This window comes from Pseudophryne corroboree, chromosome 1 (assembly GCF_028390025.1).
Source record: "Pseudophryne corroboree isolate aPseCor3 chromosome 1, aPseCor3.hap2, whole genome shotgun sequence".
NCBI classification, from domain to species: Eukaryota; Metazoa; Chordata; class Amphibia; order Anura; family Myobatrachidae; genus Pseudophryne; species Pseudophryne corroboree.
In genome coordinates, this window is record NC_086444.1 from 303897480 (window position 1) to 303918924 (window position 21445).

At 45.3% G+C, this 21445-nt stretch overlaps 1 protein-coding gene across 2 annotated transcripts in view; it reads right to left on the bottom strand.

Annotated features, from left to right (window-relative positions):
- Nucleotides 1-21445, bottom strand: part of CAMKK2 (calcium/calmodulin dependent protein kinase kinase 2) — a 160974-nt gene that overhangs the window by 65834 nt on the left and 73695 nt on the right. For both annotated transcript variants that reach the window (XM_063964424.1, XM_063964423.1), the window contains exons 4-6: nt 19484-19537; nt 16774-16825; nt 11875-12008 (exon numbers count right to left, since the gene is read on the bottom strand). In XM_063964424.1, the coding sequence (XP_063820494.1) occupies nt 11875-12008; nt 16774-16825; nt 19484-19537 (240 nt within the window). The remainder of the gene's footprint in view (nt 1-11874; nt 12009-16773; nt 16826-19483; nt 19538-21445) is intronic.

Sequence of the window (21445 nt, forward strand, 5' to 3'; positions counted from 1 at the left end):
GTGAGCGTTAATAATAATAATAATAAGATTTTAAACCTACCGGTAAATCTTTTTCTCCTAGTCCGTAGAGGATGCTGGGGACACCGTAAGGACCATGGGGTATAGACGGACTCCGCAGGAGACATGGGCACTATAAAGAACTTTAGAATGGGTGTGCACTGGCTCCTCCCTCTATGCCCCTCCTCCAGACCTCAGTTAGAGAAACTGTGCCCAGAGGAGACGGACAGTACGAGGAAAGGATTTTTGTTAATCCAAGGACAAGATTCATACCAGCCCACACCATCCACAACGTATAACCTGGAATATACGCAACCAGTTAACAGTATGAACAAAACAGTATCAGCCAACGACTGATCTCAACTGTAACATAACCCTTATGTAAGCCATAACTATATACAAGTCATGCAGAAATATGTCCGCACTGGGATGGGCGCCCAGCATACTCTACGGACTAGGAGAAAAAGATTTACCGGTAGGTTTAAAATCTTATTTTCTCTTACGTCCTAGAGGATGCTGGGGACTCCATAAGGACCATGGGGATTATACCAAAGCTCCAAACCTGGCGGGAGTGTGTGGATGACTCTGCAGCACCAATTGAGCAAACATGAGGTCCTCCTCAGCCAGCGTATCAAACTTGTAGAATTTTGCAAAAGTGTTTGAACCCGACCAAGTAGTTGCTCAGCAAAGCTGTATGGCCGAGACGCCTCGGGCAGCCGCCCAAGAAGAGCCCACCTTCCTAGTGGAATGGGCGTTTACTGAATTTGGTAACGGCAATCCAGCCGTAGAATGAGTCGTGTTACAGATCCAGCGAGCAATAGTCTGCTTAGAAGCAGGAGTGCCAACCTTGTTGGCTGCATACAGGACAAACAGTGTCTCTGTTTTCCTAACCCGAGCCGTCCTGGCTATGTAAATTTTTAAGGCCCTGACTACATCAAGGGATTTGGAATCCTCCAAGTCTCCGTAGCCACAGGCACCACAATAGGTTGGTTCATATGAACTGATGACACCACCTTAGGCAAAAATTGAAGACGAGTTCTCAACTCTGCTCTATCCTCATGGAAAATGAGATAGGGGCTCTTATGAGATAAGGCTGCCAATTCGGACACCCGCCTTGCAGATGCCAAGGCCAACAACATGACCACTTTCCACGTGAGAAACTTTAATTCAACTGTTTGAAGAGGTTCAAACCAGTGAGATTTTAGGAACTGTAACACCACGTTAAGGTCCCATGGTGCCACTGGGGGCACAAAAGGAGGCTGGATGTGTAGCACTCCCTTTACAAAAAGTTTGGACTTCTGGGAGAGAAGCCAATTCCTTTTGGAAGAATATAGATAGGGCCGAAATCTGTACCTTAATGGAGCCTAGCTTTAGGCCCATATCCACTCCTGTCTGTAGAAAGTGGAGAAAACGGCCCAAGTGGAAATCTTCCGTAGGAGCATTCTTGGCTTCACACCAAGATACATACTTCCTCCAGATACGGTGATAATGTTTCGCCGTCACCTCCTTCCTAGCCTTTATCAAAGTAGGGATGACTTCTTCCGGAATACCCTTCCCCGCTAGGATTCGGTGTTCAACCGCCATGCCGTCAAACGTAACCGCGGTAAGTCTTGGAACACGCAGGGTCCCTGCTGCAACAGGTCCTCCCTGAGAGGAAGAGGCCACGGATCTTCTGTGAGCATCTCCTGAAGATCTGAATACCAGCCCCTTCGAGGCCAATCTGGAACAATGAGTATTGTCTGTACTCTTTTTCGTCTTATGATTCTCAATATTTTTGAGATGAGAGGAAGAGGAGGGAACACATAGACCGACTGAAACACCCATGGTGTCACCAGGGCGTCCGCCGCTACTGCCTGAGGGTCCCTTGACCTGGCACAATACCTCCGAAGCTTCTTGTTGAGGCGTGATGCCATCATGTCTATTTGAGGAAGTCCCCATAGACTTGTTATCTCTGCAAAGACTTCTTGATGAAGTCCCCACTCTCCTGGATGGAGATCGTGTCTGCTGAGGAAGTCTGCTTCCCAGTTGTCCACTCCCGGAATGAAGACCGCTGATAGAGCGCTTACGTGATTTTCTGCCCAGCGCAGAATCCTGCTGGCTTCCGCCATTGCCACTCTGCTCCTTGTCCCGCCTTGGCGGTTTACATGAGCCACGGCTGTGACATTGTCTGATTGAATCAGAACCGGTAGGTCGCGAAGAAGATTCTCCGCTTGTCGTAGGCCGTTGCATATGGCCCTTAATTCCAGTATGTTGATGTGTAGACAAGCCTCCTGGCTTGACCACAGTCCCTGAAAATTCCTTCCTTGTGTGACTGCTCCCCATCCTCGGAGGCTCGCGTCCGTGGTCACCAGAACCCAGTCCTGAATGCCGAACCTGCAACCTTCTAGAAGGTGAGCACTCTGCAGCCACCATAGGATAGACACCCTGGCCCTTATTTTCTGATGTATATGAAGGTGGGACCCGGACCACTTGTCCAGAAGGTCCCACTGAAAAGTCCTCGCATGAAACCTACCGAAGGGGATGGCCTCGTAGGTCGCCACCATTTTCCCCAGTACTCGAGTGCATTGATGGACTGACACTCTTTTTGGTTTTAACAGGTCTCTGACCATGTTCTGGAGTTCCTGGGCTTTTTCCATCGGGAGAAAAACCCTCTTTTGTTCCGGTCCAGAATCATGCCTAAGAAAGACAGCCGAGTTGTTGGAACCAACTGTGACTTTGGTAGATTTAGGATCCAGCCATGTTGCTGCAGCACTCTCAGGGAGAGCGACACGCTTTTCTGCAACTGTTCCTTTGATCTCGCTTTTATCAGGAGATAGTCCAAGTACGGGATAATTGTGACTCCTTGCCTGCGCAGGAGTACCATCATTTCCACCATTACCTTGGTGAAAACCCTCAGGGCCGTGGAAAGCCCAAATGGCAACGTCTGAAATTGGTAATGACAGTCCTGTACAGCGAATCTCAGGTACGCCTGATGAGGAGGATAAATGGGGACATGAAGGTATGCATCCTTTATGTCTAGTGACACCATAAAATCCCCCCCTTCCAGGCTGGAGATCACAGCCCTGAGCGATTCCATCTTGAACTTGAACCTTTTTAAGTACAGGTTCATGGATTTTAAGTTTAGAATGGGTCTGACCGAGCCATCCGGTTTCGGGACCACAAATAGGGTTGAATAGTACCCTTTTCCCTGTTGTATTAAGGGAACCTTGATAATCACTTGCTGTAGACACAGCTTTTGAATTGCAGCTAAAACTATCTCCCTCTCTGGGGGAGACGTTGGTAAAGCCGATTTGAAGAATCGGCGGGGAGGTACGTCTTCGAATTCCAGCTTGTAGCCTTGGGATACAATTTCCATCGCCCAAGGATCCACGTCCGACTGAACTCAGACGTGGCTGAAGAGTCGAAGACGTGCCCCCACCGGAGCGGACTCTCTCAGTGGAGCCCCAGCGTCATGCGGTGGATTTAGTAAAAGCCGGGGAGGACTTCTGTTCCTGGGAACTGGCCGTAGCAGGCATTCTTTTCCCTTTACCCTTACCTCTGGCGAGGAAGGAAGAGCCCCGACCTCTTCTGGACTTATGTGTCCGAAAGGACTGCATCTGATACTGTGGCGTTTTCTTTTGCTGTGGGGGAACAAAAGGCAAAAAAGTAGATTTACCCGCGGTAGCTGTGGAAACCAGGTCCGCGAGACCTTCCCCAAATAAAACCTCACCCTTGTAAGGTAAAACCTCCATATGCCTTTTTGAGTCGGCATCACCCGTCCACTGGCGGGTACACAGTGCTCGCCTAGCAGAAATCGCCATGGCGTTGGCCCTTGAACTTAGTAGGCCGAAGTCTCTCTGAGCGTCCCTCATATATAAGACTGCGTCTTTGATGTGACCTAAGGTCAATAACATGGTATCCCTATCTAGGGTATCAAAATCAGCTGACAAGGTATCTGTCCAAGCTGCTACCGCGCTACAAACCCAAGCCGATGCTATTGCCGGTCTGAGCAAAGCACCCGTATGTGTATAAATTGATTTTAAAGTCGTTTCCCGTCTGCGATCAGCAGGATCCTTGAGGGCTGCCGTGTCTGGAGACGGTAGCGCCACCTTCTTGGATAAGCGCGTCAAAGCCTTGTCTACCCTGGGCGAGGATTCCCACCGTACCCTGTCCTGTGCCAGGAAAGGATACGCCATAAGAATTATTTTGGGAATCTGCAGTTTTTCGTCTGGAGTTTCCCAAGCTTTTTCAAATAATGCGTTCAGCTCATGAGATGGGGGAAATGTCACCTCAGGTTTATTTTCCTTAAACATGTGTACCCTCATGTCAGGGACAGAGTGGTCATCTGTGATATGCAAAACATCTTTTATTGTAATAATCATATAATGAATACTTTTTGCCACCCTTGGGTGTAACCTTGCATCACTGTCGACACTGTCGACACTGGAGTCAGAATCCGTGTCGGTATCAGTGTCTGCTATTTGGGATAGGGGACGTTTTTGAGACCCTGAAGGGCCCTGTGACACAGTCAAAGCCATGGATTGACTCCCTGCTTTTTCCCTGGACTCTGCTTTGTCCATCCTTGTATGTAATAATGTCACATTTGCATTTAAAACATTCCACATGTTCAACCAATCAGGTGTCGGCGTTGCCGACGGAGACACCACAATCATCTGCTCGACCTCCTCCTTAGAAGAGCCTTCCGCTTCAGACATGCCGACACACTCGTACCGACACCCCCCCACACACAGGGATATTTATATGGAGACAGATCCCCAATAAGGCCCTTTGGAGAGACAGAGAGAGAGTATGCCAGCACACACCCAGCGCCAACTGACACTGGAAAACCAATTCCCAGATAAATAGCGCTTTTATATAATTATGTGCATATTATACACCCCACTGCGCCTTACAATTGCCCCCCCTCCCCCCTCTTTTCTGCCCTGTGTCACCGTGTTCAGCAGGGGGAGAGTCCGGGGAGCCAGCTTCTCTGCAGTGTCTGTGGAGAAAATGGTGCTGGTTAGTGCTGAGGGATCAAGCTCCGCCCCCTCAGCGGCGGGCTTCGGTCCCGCTCGATTTTTTAAATACTGGCGGGGGATTTACTATATACAGCCCTCGAAGCCTATATATTCATTTTAGCCAGTCCTAGAGGTTTAAAATTGCTGCCCAGGGCGCCCCCCCTGCGCCCTGCACCCATCAGTGCCTGCCGTGTGTGTTACCTCAGAGAAGATCTGAAGTCTTCTGCCGCCTTCTTTCTTCTTATACTCACCGGCTTCTATCTTCTGGCTCTGTGAGGACTGCGGTGCGGCTCTGGGACGAACGACGAGGGGAGACCTGCGTTCCGACTCCCTCTGGAGCTAATGGTGTCCAGTAGCCTAAGAAGCAGAGCCTATCATTTAAGTAGGTCTGCTTCTCTCTCCTCAGTCCCACGATGCAGGGAGCATGTTGCCAGCAGTGCTCCCTGAAAATAAAAAACCTAACAAAATTATTTTTTCAGAGAAACTCAGGAGAGCTCCCTGTAATGCACCCAGTCTCCTCTGGGCACAGGATCTAACTGAGGCCTGGAGGAGGGAAATAGAAGGAGGAGCCAGTGCACACCCATTCTAAAGTTCTTTATAGTGCCCATGTCTCCTGCGGAGCCCGTCTATACCCCATGGTCCTTACGGAGTCCCCAGCATCCTGTAGGACGTAAGAGAAAATAATTGTATTTATAAAAATAAATAGGACTCAAGGCGCTTAACAGATACATAGCATAATATAGTACAGAAAATAATGAAGTACAGAAAAGCTTTTCATAAAATACAGAAGCATGTAGATACTAAAGGGACATTATGGAAATGCTCGAGTAAACAGGAAAGTCTTGAGTCTACTTTTGAAGAATTTTATAGTTGGGGCCTCTCGCACTGTGCGGGGAAGTAAGTTCCATAGAGTCGGAGCCGCAAGACTAAAAGCTCGACCCCCAGATGAATTACGGGAGATTCTAGGTACTGCTAAAAGTACTTCATCTACAGATCGCAGTAATCAAGTGGGGCACTATGGAATCAGGAGCTGCTTTAGGTACCTTGGGCCCTGGTCATGTATTGCTTTGAAACTCAGTAAGCCAATCTTGAAGATGATTCGCCATCTTACAGGCAGCCAGTGAAGGGAGTAGGGGATGGGCGTTATGTGGCTAGAATGGGGCTGAAGATACAAGAATCATGTAGAACTTCTGGCAGATCATCTGAGGGAATTAAGTGCTTGATTCTGGCTATGTTCCATAGGTGAAAGAATGAGGATTTGATTGTGGCTGATATCTGATGTTTAAGTGTCAAGCCACCATCCAGGACAATGCCAAGATTCCACACACGATCAGTGGTTTGTAATTCTGAATCCCCGAGTGCAAGTCCAGTTGGTTGGCTATGCTGTAGTCTTGTCCTTTGATGTTGCAGTCCTATCATAAGGACCTCTGTTTTATCCTGGTTCATTCGCAGCCAACTGGCACTCATCCACTCCTGGAGCTCAGCTAGACAGCCATTTAGGGTTGCTATTGGGTTATCAGTGCACGGAGCAAAGGACATGTACAGCATACCCTCCAACATGACCCGCCCCACTAGGTACAATATGCTCTGTTTCTGGACTTCCCTCTTAATTTATTATTGCCATCACCTGTGAAGAAACAGCTTTCTTATCATTTAACTAGTTCAACACAGGTGATGGAAATCATAACTTGAGAGGGAAGTCCAGGAACAGAGCATTTTGTACCTAGTGGGGCGGGTCATGTTGGAGGGTCTGGTACAGTTGTGTGTCATCTGCATAGCAGTGGTAGACCAGGCCATGTCGCCTGATTATTTCACCCAGTGGGAGCATGTATACTGCAAAATGCATGGGGATAGTATAGAACCTTGCGGAACACCACATTGCAATGGCACTGATGGTGATTAGTATACTCCAGACGATACTTTCTGTGACCTGCCTGTGAGAAATGATTGAACCAGTTTAGGATTGTGCCATCCAGTCCACAAAAATTGATATCAGTCGCTCAATCAGAAGCCCAACGGTCCATGGTATCAAATGCTGCAGCAAGATCCAGAAGGATTCAGATTGAACAGTCACCTCTGTCTCTTGCCATCAGAAGATCATTTAACACACACACACACACACCAGGGCTGTTTCAGTGCTATGTCTTCTCCTGAATCCTGATTGGAATGGATCATAAATATCATGGGTTGTCAGGCGGGTTAATAAAGTATTTTAGTTGCAACTAAGCAAACAGTACCAGCCACAAGGACCTTTAGGGAACTAGAAAAAACATGCATCCATTGACTTCAATATCGGGAACCCCAAAGTGTTAGATGTCTTGGTTACCTGGTTACTGGGAATTATTAGAGGCAATGCTACAGTATATGCTCACAGTATATGGCTGTTTATGTGTGTGTACACATACACAAATTAAATAAGCCTTGTAATATACAGGGACAATGAGTAGATATTTTCATATGATTCATTATTTAAATGGTTAAATCATTCATGAACAATTAATTACGTCAGGACAGCTTGTGCTTAGGGCGTGCTTTATATCACATATTTGATCAGATTTCCATCTCTGCAACCAAGTAAGTAGCCAATCTGTGTCAGGCTGTGTTGTCTGAGCATTCCATGTATCTGCTTTATTACAGTAATATGAGCACTGCCTGACACGTACTAAGCTATGGAGAATGTAACCGCTCTCGGTGATTCGAAAGGTTTACACAAGAGTGAAGTATCCCCAGCCAGGAATACATTCTCAGGATATGAGAGGGGGTGACGGCGTGGCTCCGGGAACAAGCAGCTAGGCGCACCAAGTGATCAAACCCTCTGGAGCTAATGGTGTCCAGTAGCCGAGAAGCAGAGCCTTGAAACTCACAGAAGTAGGTCCTGCTTCTCTCCCCTCACTCCCACGCTGCAGGGAGTCTGTAGCCAGCAGGTCTCCCTGAAAATAAAAAACCTAACATAAGTCTTTCAGAGAAACTCAGGAGAGCTCCCCTAGTGTGTGACCCATCACTCCTGGGCACAAAGTCTAACTGAGGTCTGGAGGAGAGGCATAGAGGGAGGAGCCAGTTCACACCCAGTTTAAGTCTTTATAGTGTTATAGTGTGCCCAAGCTCCTGCGGATCCGTCTATACCCCATGGTCCTTTTGGAGTCCCCAGCATCGTCTAGGACGTAGGAGAAATGTATCTTAGAATCTGTCTGTAAAAAAAGAAGCTTAATAGGACTGAGGAGCTAATTCAGCATGGAGCGCAGGTACAATTTTGGTTCCATGCTAATGCCCTGTGAAGTGTGCACATAAGCAGCAGCCACACATCTCACTTGTGCGAAAGCCTCTGCCTGACTGACAGGCAGAGGCGTTCGCGGGGCAGGAGGGTTAAGGGGCGTTGCGGGGGCACAGTCCGGACTGTTTGCAGGGCGAGCCGCGGTGGCTGCATGGCGTCACACGCAGATGCTGTGACCCGAAACATGGCAGGTAGCCGCATGCCTTCACAGCTAGGCTGCATAGGCAGGGGGCCACCCTAAACATGCAGAAGCATTGCCGTTGTGCAATTATTTCGCATGTTTGCGGGGCATCTCCCCTTATGTCAATGTAATGGATCGTAGATGTGCGATTTTTCGATCGATGCTGAATAAGGTCCTTCACCACTTAACTGTCGGGGGGTTTTTTATGAGTGAATTAGGTGAAGAACATGAATTTAACCCTATCCAAAATTATTTTAGTTAAAAAATAAAATATATTTTTTTAAATAATTGTTTCAAACATCAGAACATCGACCGGGAACATCGTGACCATCGGAACATCGGTAACATTGTGGCTTTAGTAACTTTTAGAGCCCTGACAGATGCCAGGTACACAGGGGTGGTTTTGGGGGATGATTTACACTTTTCCAGCGGCTGCTATTGTCGGCAGCCACTGGGGGTGGGGAATCCTGCCGTGCTGACTGATCAGCAATGATCGGTAGCCTGGCAACACTGGGGGCTGGAAGGCAGAGGGACCTTCCGGTCCCTCTGAGAGCAGCAGCGGAGGGAAGTTTCTCTTCCCTGCCACTGCTAACACTGTTTATCTGACTGGTCGCATCTAATGCGACCAGGTCAGATAAAGCACTTGCAGGCATGGTCGCATCTGATGTGACCATGTCAGGCAAGTGGTTAATACAGTATGTGCCTACATTCTTACCAAGTGAAATTTTTTTTTTTTTACTTTATAAAGACTTGAGAGTGGTAATATAATGTGCACCACCAGATAACTTTGCGACAAGATGTAAAAGCTGTGCTCTGGGAAAGCACTCTCAGTCTCACACAAACAGGTGATGGAAAGTAAGGGCACAGGCTAACATCCAAAAGGAGTTGGTTTTGGTTTGCCTGTCACGTGCTTTGCTCTTAATGGTTGTGTGACTTCTACAGAGAGTAAATTACAGTAGTAGAGATAGGTCTGCCTGATTGCTGACCTACAAAGTGTACAAGCTTGGTCATCCTGTTACAATGGATACCCCTGATAGAGAGTCCATAAGTGTATGTAACATTACTTACTGCCATATTTTCAACATACTCCAAAATGCTTTCCCGCTAAATAGTCTACAGTGCTATACGTTGCAAAAAAAAAAAAGTATAATTTATAGGACATGGCCATCCACAGAAGTAATTTACTACTAAACCCCCCTCACAGGTGCCAGTGTTGGGAAATGATCACTCTGGCAGAGAGCTGATCTCATCATACACCTATAAATTTCATACACTATTATACTAGGGCACATTTTGTACATTACTGTTGCACTACAGCAGAAAAACCATTTTTAGACACACTTTATCCAATGAAAATCATTAAATAAAAAGCTATAAAACACACAAAAAATTTTTTGTAAACTAATTAACCAGACGAAACCCACCAAAAAAACATTGGGAGATCATACATACATCACTTTCCTGATTAAATTAACTCACGAATAAGGCTAAAAAGAACATTATTTTTGAATAGAAAAGTTTAACCTAATGAAAGGTTTTGTTCTAAGCTAAACTCTAATGTCAGGTTTATACTCATACACAATGTGCCTCTTCATATTTCCCTACTCTTTACAAACATAGGGGGAGAATTTAATTAATTGGGTGAAGGGGGCGAATTGCTGTTGCCGTGGCGTTTAAACAATTCATCCCCTTCACCTTGCCCTATTTGCCTAAAAGTGCTCCCTACCCTATGCGGTAGCAAACAGTTTTGAGCGAAATCCTGCCACCAAAAAAGTGCGGCGTGTGTCGCGAGAATTCTGCGCCAATTGAATTTACCCCATAGAAGCAATTCTAGCTTTGGAGTAGCCTCCAAAGAAGGAAGGTGGGTGGGCCCATAAAGCAGTGCTCATCCTAGTGCACAATGTAAATGAGGGCCACAAGGTATCAGAAATCTGGGTTACAGTTTAATATAGTCACCAACATAAACAGAGTATCTTTATACTACACCTGTATTGGGATAGTCCACTATATATTGCTGGCAGGTCTGAGTGATATTAAATAGGTTAAACAGATATTTATTTATTTTTGTAAATACGAGGAAAGTGAGGTACAGTTTATGGTTTTATTATAATTCATACTGTTCTATTGCACTTGGGAATACACAGCTCTCTTAAAACCAGGCTAATCAGGATTCACTTATTCAGACTTTGCATCAAGCTCATCCAGTTTTCATGTTTCCAAGGGAACCAATGCAGAATCTGCTGTAGTAGTCTCCAAAGCATTCATAATTAACCCCAAAGCCTTCTAGTGCTGCAGGGGCAACATCTGCACCGCAGCCCCCACTCAGAGAGAGAGGTGTCAGTAGTGGGTGGAGAGCAAAATTCTCTCACTCAGAGGCATTCCTTCACAAAAAGATTGTCATCATATTCGTCCTTTGTCACACTGTATCATGAAACTGGCAGATTTGTTATTTATTAGAGTGTTGAGGAAGAATTTATGCCTGCGAGGATATGTTCTTGCACTACTTTATAAAGACATTAAAGACATAATGGCGTAAAATGTTGTGAAGTAAGAGAAGTGTCAGCCAGAGAAAGCACTTGCAGATGTTATACGCATTCCCTCACTTCATCATTGTTTTTGTAACGAATACGAGAAAGGTTAATATAACTTCACAGTCACTAGTCTTTTCTGCTAGATAAATCCTGGTGGAATACTGTAGGTGCAGTTTGATGTGCACTAAACATTTACTGACATGATACTCCTCTTACCTCCCTGATTCTGCCTCCACTAGGACATTGCTCCATATATAGTTAAAACGGGCAATGTCAGGACAGAGATAATACCCTTTCCGGCTCCTCCCTCCCACCCCCTTTATCTACCTATCTCCAGGGCCCTCCTTCCCCTTGCACTCAGCTCCAATCCCTACAGTGTGTGGCTAGTGATTGTGGGCATTCGAGGAAAAGCCGACGGCGGTTGCAGCTCTGACTAGATTGCTTAGATTTTAAGCAGCGATCACTCCGTGTGTACCCCTCACAGCGATAGCGATGCGCATCGCTATCGCAGGCCAATCTAGCAGCGTCCCCCCCCCCCCCCGTCTCCCCCCGCACGCCCAGCACACATCGCACTGTGCTGAGCGGGGGGAGAGATGTGTGCTGAGCGGTTCGCTCAGCAAACATCTCTCCCCAAATCGGGCCGTAAATACGGCCCTTTACTGTAGATTGTGTCGTCATAAGTGTTTTCCTGATTCCCACTTACTGCTCTGTTGTATAGTGCTCTAATGTATAGTCTTAGAACACTTTATCAGGGGACACAACACACCTATGCGATATTAATATGACTGGCGAGGCATATAATAGCTTCTAAAAAATAAAAAGAATGTCAGGAACATGGCATGTTAAAGTGGTTGCTTTGTCTCAGACAGACAGTATATACAGTATATACTAAATTACCTCAACCAGCTTGACAATATTGGGATGGTCCAACTTTTTCAGAATAGCAATTTCCTGATAGACTCTCTCAATCGGCCCCTTAGCCTGAGAACTTCCATCTGTCGCTGCTTTTGCACCTCTGGGTGGGGGGCGACCTGTGAAATGAAGAATACAGGTGAGGATGAAGAATATTTGGAAAGCAAGTGCTGCGTTGCATTACTGAAAGCTAGTCTAGTCCTAACTTCATTTAGTAGGTGAGGGCAAGTTCCAATCAAGGCCCTGTCACTATGTCTTGCAGTGTTATTATAGTGTATAAATAAAAACTGAAAACCACAAGGATTCCCCCAGAAGCCAGCTTGTCAGGCAGACATGTTTTTGGTCTGAGCTTATGCACGCAGGATTACATGAGGAAGAAATCCTCTCAGGAGCGAGCATAGTGCTGTTTGCCAGATCAACTTGGAAGCAGAGTCAGGCTGTCAGATCATCTGCTCCTGGGCTGGCTACCCTACACACATATAGAGAGGACAACAGCTTTCTTCCTGTGCTGACTAAAGGACAGGATGCGTATAACTCCTTACACAAATTGTTATTTCACTATGTAGTAAATAATAAAATATAAAGTATAGGACCTGGTGATGTGGCAGATATAATGTTTAAATAGCGTGCCTATAAGTAAACATTCCAAATCTGTAATCTGCTTTAGTTCTTGATTATGTCAGTATCTTGTTCTAACGTGGCCCCATTTTCATCAGCATGTAGACAAAATGACTGATGAGCCTGGAAGTGTTGCAGTCATTTGTGTCTACTGTGTGCAACTACGGGTATGAATGAATCAGGGGTGGACGCTAAACCCGCAGTACCCTGTCATATATACAGACACGCCCACCATCGGCGTCTCAGAGACACAGCATTGGATGCACTTTAGTAGCACCATCGAAGTTCCGAGGACCCCTATGGCTGCTCAGAATATGCATCGGAACTTAGATGCTGGGGTGGGCGCAGACCCTGGCTGTAGCACGACAAGGAAACCGTTGCGATATGACTATGTTGTACTCGCTTCCCTTACCATCCCGAAATGGTCACTGTCAATCATTCTGCATCAAAATCCTCCCTACAATCGCCATCTTCAATACATTGTGACACATACATGGTCGAGTCACATTATTATGACCACCAGCTAATAGCCAGCATGCACCAGTGGCGAATTTACCGCTAGGCAGCCTAAGCAGCCACTTAGGGCCCCACGGGTGTCAGGGGGCCCAGGCCGCCCACCAACAGTAAGTGCATATTTGCATAATACTGCAGAGAGGCCCCTGCCTGCGCGCCCGCCCTACTATTATCAGTGAAACGCCAGCTCCCGCCCTGTGGACATCGCGTGTGCACAACTTCTGTGCCCTGGTGCGGGAAGGGGGGAGCCGGCGGCCGCAAGTGCTGAGGAGATGGGGTGCGGACATGCACAACTCCTGTGCCTTGCGGGGGAAGCCGGCGGCTGCCAGTGGTGACGTGCCTTGCGAGGGAAGGGGGGTTCCGGCAGCCGCCAGTGCTGCAGTGTTAGCGGCTGTTAGTGCTGCAGGAAGGGGGGTGGGGGTAAGGGTGCCAGCAACTTCTGTGCCCTGGCAGGGGAAGGAGGGTGCCGGTGGCTGTCAGTAATGCCAGAACAGAGGGTGGGGCTTCACTGTCCTGGGAGGGCATTTAGGATGGATGGGGGTGCCAGCGGCTGTATGCTGTGGTGCTGGGGGAGGGGACCAAGGTGTGCTCTGAGGTATGTATTGTTCAGTATATGTCTGTGAATACTGGGTGGGGGGCCTTTGAAAATTTCACTATGGGGCCCCTGCTGATGCCTACATAATCCTGGTGGGAGTCCTGATGGTTCGCAGATGACGGCGCCGATCGCACACAGCAGTGCTCTCTGCATGAGTGGTGCAGCTGCTCCTGACTCCCAGCAGCGTCACACCCATGATGTGGTCAGATGAGTAGCGGTGACTCAGAGAAGAAAGAAGACAGCTTGGTAAGTATACTACTGTACTGGGGGAGCACAACACCTACCCTGCATTGGCACTGAGGCACAGTGAGGATCAGTAAAGAATACAGATTTTGGGGGTGTTTGAACTGCAACCAAAAAAACATGATGTGGGTCAAGGGGACTGCAAAAAAAAAAAAAAAATGTCAAAAAACAAACGGAGTGCTGGGGGGGAGGCACTGTGGGGCCTTTCCTTCTCTTATACCCCTTTCAGACCACCACCTATGAACACAGGTTATTGGCACATGAGCATGCATAACCCGTGTTCAGGTGCGGTCTGAAAGGTGCAAGGACTGAAATACCGGGTCGAGTGACCCGGTATTTCAACCCTGTTCACGAGCAGGGTTGAACTCGTGATCAACCCGGCTGACTGTGCGGTGTGAACGGGAGCTGGGTCGATGCCTGTTCACTGTGTGTGTACGGGCGGCGCTTGGTGATCTCCAAGGGCCACCCCCTCCGCGTCACCACTGACGTCTAAAACCTGGCTATATGCCGGGTTGCAGACAGCGGCAGCGGGGAAACTGAGGCGGGTAGCACACTCGGAACTCCTGTGTGCGACCCGACTCAGGCGGTCTGAAAGGGTACAATTTACACTAGCTTATTATACTCCATACTCCCTTTGATGGCACCTAACCCCTAGTTTTCCGTACTTGTCCTATATTGTCTTGAACTGTAAGTGCTGTTTTGCTCATTTGTTTACGTACTCTGTAATGGGCGCTGAGGATCCCTTGTGGTGCCATATAAAGGATAATGATAATAATAATAACAAATAATAATAATAATAATAATAATTTAAAAGGAAAAACAGACTGGTGTGTGGGGGAGGGGGGGGAAGAGATCAGTATTGCTAAAAAATAATAATAATAATAATAATACAGACGGGAGGGGTGAGATGCCGTGACCAAAAAAAAAAAAACAGTTGGGGAGAGAGGGCGGGTGCTGTTATCAAACAAGAAAGGAGGGGACTGTAATAATTTAAAAAAAAAATCCCATTGCTTCACAGAGTATGCGCATAATAGCCATGCCTTTCTGAGCCCCTTTGCTGTTTTCTGACTAGAACCCAAGAGCTACAGTATGGTAGTCTTCTTTCAAATATATTTTGCTGGTGTGGGAAATGATTAAAAAATTTTTTTGGGGGGGGCGATCCAAATAGGCCCCCTTTTTTTGCACCCAACATTTTTACCCTTTTCCTGTGAGAATACATATTATCTGTGAAAAGCTGCGGACCAATGTTTTTTTGCGCCCGCGATCATGGAAAAAAGACTACTTATTGCGGATTTGTTAAGCGGCGACATTGGGGCTAATTGGATAAACCAATACAGTTTTGTTGCTAAAATTAAAGCACACAGGCCATTCACTTATCTCTAAAGCTCAGCACACTCTAGACGATATGTTGTCCGATCCAACGGGGGTAGTGTTATGGTTTGTTTGAGGAATGGGGCCCCAAGTCGGTGTCTTACTTAGGACCCCATGAGGTCTAAATCTGCCTCTGGCATGCACAGCAGTTAATAGCCAGAGTAACCGCCGTGTGCAGTCCTGATAGTAGCTAGACGGGCTGAACTGTCATTTTAGATATACGTCTGGTAGCCCCCATGTTCATTTTGACGGTGAGCTGCTCCACTGTAGCAGGTCAGTCGGCCTTCATGCACCTCACACATCAATGGCACGTGGTTCTCCAGTTTCCACTTTGGTTATTCGCATTGGTGCCATTTGTCCAATCACGACCCAACTTCACCACAGCAGCACATGAACAGTTCACAAACTGCGCTGTTACAGAAATACTGCCACCCTTGGCCCGAAAAGCCGATAATCATCCCTTTTTGCAACTCAGATAAATCGCCCCTTTTATCCGTAACATCAACAAGTGATATGTGTGCAGACAGCCTATCGCACACCTTATATACCCACCAAGCCACAAAAGACTTACAAATAATAAAAACCTATACAATATAACAGCAGTGAATCTGGTACTTGAAGGTGCTATTCAGGCCCACACAACACAAAATCAGGAGAATAACGGGAATAATGTGACGAATAGAAAACCAACACTAGAGTGATGGACAGTGCTATACGCGCTGCCGACGTCAAATGAAGGAGGCAGTCATAATAATGTGGCTCGACCGTGTACATCGGCCAACTGCGCAAACTTCAGAATCAGGCCCCATGTCTCCTGCAGGGTCCTAACAACTACCACATTGTCTGCGCACACTGCTGAGCATGTGGAGGGAAAGGGTGGAAACCCAGACAACGCTTTGAGTACTGTGAATGTGAAAATTACTGTGTCTTACAGAGGACAAGTTCTGCATCAGATAACGACGCAGAGATTACTCACGGGTTGCTGTATAGAGTTGTGTGCATATTACACATTTCATCTGACACATATGTATCTATTTCAGTACTTTAATGCTTTTCCTCAACATCAACTGAGGAACTGCTTAGCAATTTAATATGAATAATAAATGTTGTCAATATTATATAGCAGTGAAAGGTGCATTCTGCTATATTTATTTTTTACAAGGGCTAGAGGTAAAAGCCTTTCAGTGCCCTGAATATAGTCTGTATATGTCGCCTGTGTAGTACACATGAAACCTGGCAAGTAAGAGACCTGATTTTGGAGCAAAGAGACACTGGCACAACAAGAGTATGACCATACAGTAATCGGTTATGGATCAAAAGTCAGTCAATAGGTTGATATGGAAATGGACGACACATGAAAAGGTCGACATGAGTTTTTGATGTTATTTTGGTGTCAAAATTTCCCTATCAGCACATGGACCCCCAATTAGTGCACCACTTCCCCTCACATATGCATGTCAACCATTTGGTGTTGACCTTTTAACTGTCGACCTATCATCCGAATACCACACTAACCGCATCACCAAATTACTAAAGAAACTCACGTGGAAATCCAGCTTGTCTCATTAACTTCTTTTTTGAAAGAACCTTCATTGCCTGTAAGAATATGCAATTAGCAATAATCAAATGGAAATATAATTAACTATTATAAATTCTTAGGATGTACTTTTAAATATGCATGGCTCTTCTTTAACATAGCATTCAAATGTTAATTGTACAATAAAAAACACAAACCAAACAATGAAAATAGAAAAACAACGCAGCACCTGCCCACGGATAAGCTCCCACACAATCTCCCCCTGCTATTACCTGTAGCAATAACTGCACAGAACATACTGCTATGAATACTGAAAGGAAACCAAGCAACATTTTCCACTTTAGCAAATATCACACCGTGACTAATTAAAAGGTTGGAAGAAAATACTGTATATTAAGATCACCCAGAAATCTTATTTTATCAGAATATTTATTAAGCTGGTGGATTCTGAATTCTGCCCGAGTAAAAACTGATTGTTCCTTTTCCAGGCTAGAGCCAGCAATTTCGTGCTCAGGTTGAACTGCCTCTTCATGGGTATACAGTCATCCTTCCCATTTCTGCTCAAGAATTATCCATTTGATTTTGATTGTGCCTTTCTCAGACTAATTGATTGCTACAGGGACAATCACACTATTTGCCAAAATTGGATCCAATATCACTGCTGTGGCCAGAATTATAGTCTGCTGAGTCAAAACATTATGACCATCTATCTAACATGAAGCTGCTCCTCCACCATGTGCCACCAATACAGCAATGACCCTCCGAGGCAAAGACTCTAAAAGACCTCTGAAAGTGTCCTGTGGTATCTGGTATCAGGACATTAACAGTAGATCCTTGAACTCCTATACAGTGTGAGGTTGAGGTGCCAGAGATAGGACTTGTTGTTCTAACACATACCACAAATGCTCCATTGGATTGGTATCTGGTGAATTTGGAGACCAGAACAAAACCATGAACTATTCTTCATGTTTCTCAAAGAATCTATGTAGTATGGCAGGGTGCACTATCCTGCTGAAATAGGCCACTGCTAGCAGTGAATACCGTTGCCATGAAAGGATATACCTGGTCCGCAATAATGTTTAGGTAACATATGCTTGAATGACTGGATCCATGGTTTCCCTGCCGCAGAGCATTGCCCAAAGCCTAACACTTCTTCCATGAACTTCTTCCCATAATGCCTCCCGGTGGGATATCTTCCCCAGATAAACAACGCACACATACCTGGCTATCCACATAACGCAACAGAAAATGGGATTCATCAGACCAGGCTACCTTCTTCCACTGATCGAAGGTCCAGTTCCGATGCTCGCTTAGGTGCTTTCATTGGTGGACAGGGTCAGCATGGGCACTCGGTCTTGACTGTGGCTATGCAGTCATATAGGCATCTAGGTTTTATGCACTGTTTGTGACACATTACTACCGTCACCAACACTAAAAGTTTCTGCAGTTTATATCACAGTAGCCCTTCTGTTGGTTCGTACCAGATGGGCTATCCTTCGTTGACCTCTCACATGGATAAGTCTTGGCCACTCAATACCTTGTTGGCGGGTTGTGGTTTTTCAACAACTTTCAAATGTAATTTAGTCTTCCACCACAGGGAAAACCTTTAAAAATTAGCTACAGTAAAGGGTAAGGCCTTTTTTCAGTATATTTTAGCAATCGTGTGAGCATAAATGTTCTTAAGAGACAGAACACACAAACTACTGTATGTCTTTGCTTTTACATTTATTTCTTGTGTTTTTTCTGCATTTTTCCCACAGATTTGAATAAATTGAAACAACAAAAAAAATCAACAAAATACAAAACAAAAAGTAGGAAATGCTGCTACTCAAAAAGCACAAAAAATGACTGGAAAAACCCAAAAACAAATGCCAGTGCATGTTGCAAGACAGAGAACTATACAGTATGTAGTGGTCACAATTCCTTTGTGCAACAAGAATAAGAATTTAAAAATGAAACATCCCTCCCCCCCCAAAGTCACATATCCTACTGCAGAATTTTAATCCACGGTGAACATGGAAAAAAATTCTAGACAGCAATTGAAAGAAACCATTTAGTTCAAACTTGGAACACAACATCATTCTGCTGTAATTATAGTGCTGTCTAGGCAGAGTTTGGGGTTATATCTGCCACAGTTATTACAATAAATATGCCTGACAGTGGTCAGTGCAGTGAGGTACAGCACAGAACATCCAACTGATATTTACAAGCTAATACAAAAGGATAAAGAAATACACCTATTGAATTTGAGGTTGTTTCTTTCGGGCAACTAGGCATGACTTATTTTAGGAAGCACATCAAAAATATTTTTGTATCTGCTAATGGAGAGTTGTTATGAATAACAAACTGTAATCACATGATATAAAACAATAATTACTTCTTATAAGAAACATTATTTTATGTACATATATATCCTTTACATATAAAAGCTTACAGTCAATTTTGCTCTTCCATGCAGAACCACGAAGGAGCAATTCATATCCATTTCTCTGATTAGCATAACTCCCAAATGTCCCAAATAGGCTCTTGACCTAGGGTGCTGCCTACATCAATGTATTTTTGGGGGATACGGGTGAACTAATCTCAATGTTTTTGATGTGGCATGACCATATCTGTCTAGCTTCAGGAACCATAATGCTTATGACAGTTATGGAACATAAACATTTTTTTTGCTATGTACTATATATTATGACTTGTTTTTCTTGATGTTCACTTACATAGTACGTATTATCATCCTCGTTGTACGCCAGTTTCACCACTCCATATGAGCCCTGCAGGGATGCAAACAGAAAATCTAACTTCCCTCATTAGGATTAATACACATAATACACATTAATTAGTAAACAAACTAATTCTAGAGATGGTGTTAGTCAGTTAGGACTTACAAGGAATTTCCAACAATGTACCTGTATATAGGGGATCATTCCGAGTTGATCACTAGCTGCAATTGTTCGCAGCGCAGCAATCAGGCTAAAAAACGGCAGTTCTGTGCATGCGTATGCGGCGCAATGCGCACGCGCGACGTACGGGCACAACGAACGATGTAGTTTTGCACAGGGTCTAGCGATGCATTTCAGTCGCACTGCTTGCCGCAGAGTGATTGACATGAAGTGGGCGTTTCTGGGTGGCAACTGACCATTTTCAGGGAGTGTGCGGAAAAACGCAGGCGTGCCAGGAAAAACGCAGGCATGGCTGGGCGGGTTTGTGACGTCAAATCCGGAACTGAATAGTCTGAAGTGATTGCAAACGCTGAGTAGGTTTTGAGCTACTCTGAAACTACACAAAAAAGTTTTGTAGCCGCTCTGCGATACAACCGTTCGCACTTCTGCTAAGCTAAAATACACTCCCAGTGGGCGGCGGCATAGCATTTGCACGGCTACTAAAAACTGCTAGCGAGCGATCAACTCGGAATGACCCCCATAATACACACAAGTATCATTACAGCAGACCCATACCTTACACATTGAAAGCAATCTCAATAATTAGTATTTTCATGAGTAGGTTCTTTTTATTTTATTTTAACATCCCTATGGACTATCCACATTGCCGTTGTATCTCCAAGATACTCTTAATATGTCCCAGCCAAGAGAATCCTCATGCTGGCTACTACCTTTTCTCCAAACGTTGTTCAGTTTCTGAAAATTGGAACACTTCACTCTCTCTCACAGATAAGCCCTCTTCCATCACATTTATATCTTTGCACTCTGGACCTGATTTAGCATGGATCGCAAAAGCAAAATCTTTCTCTAATGGGCAAAACCATGTGAGTTCAGGTTACGTCTGCCCCACCTGCAGTGCACTTGGTTTTGCCCATTAGAGAAAGATTTTTCTTTTGCGATCCATGCTGAATCAGGCCCTCTGCTGCGAACAAGAATCTTCATACCCGCAAAAACTCTCTCTATTACTTTTCAGTACCTTTCCACCTCTCTGAAACTACTCTCCCCAATTTCTATGTCTCCCTGTCCTTGATATGGTAGTACCCTATCTTAATCAAACCCTGGTAACAGTCATTGATCAAGAGACTCCAGCTGCTCTTTCCTCTCATCATCGACCACAATCCCAGCTGTGTCACATTAAAGAAAAATTATATTTCTGACTTCTACAAATATATCTGAAAAGCTCTGGACACTAGTACATTCTAATACATTCTTCTAACCTCTCTTCTCCACTGGGGCTTCTAACCCAACAACTCTTTAATACATTTAAAATGCTTCTCAATCCTCTGATCCAAACCCACTGACCACCATAACTACCCAAGATCTTGGTTCCTACTTCAAGGAAAAGACAGACAAGATTCAATATGAAATTATGTCATTCTCTTCTCTAAGCAGCAACCTGATCAATTTCATGCCAGCATCAACTGCCACATTTTATGAACTTCCACAAATTAAAATGGAGCATCCGTCTCTTCCCAATCCATTTCATGTCCACTTGAACCAATCTCCTTACAATTAAGTTGGTAGATTTCCATGACCATTCAAGCATGTGGCTATAACTAGCGACGGCTCCTACCTGTAAATCCCAGGGAGTTTGCTGCGCTGCTCTCTGCTAGTTTGTGCGGGATCGTGATCCCACATATGCACACAAATTGACAACCAATCCAGGCTTCTAGAGAGTGCATTGGCTGTAGGGTGGCAGATTTTACTATGGTTGCAGTCCGGCAGCCCCTAGGTAAAATC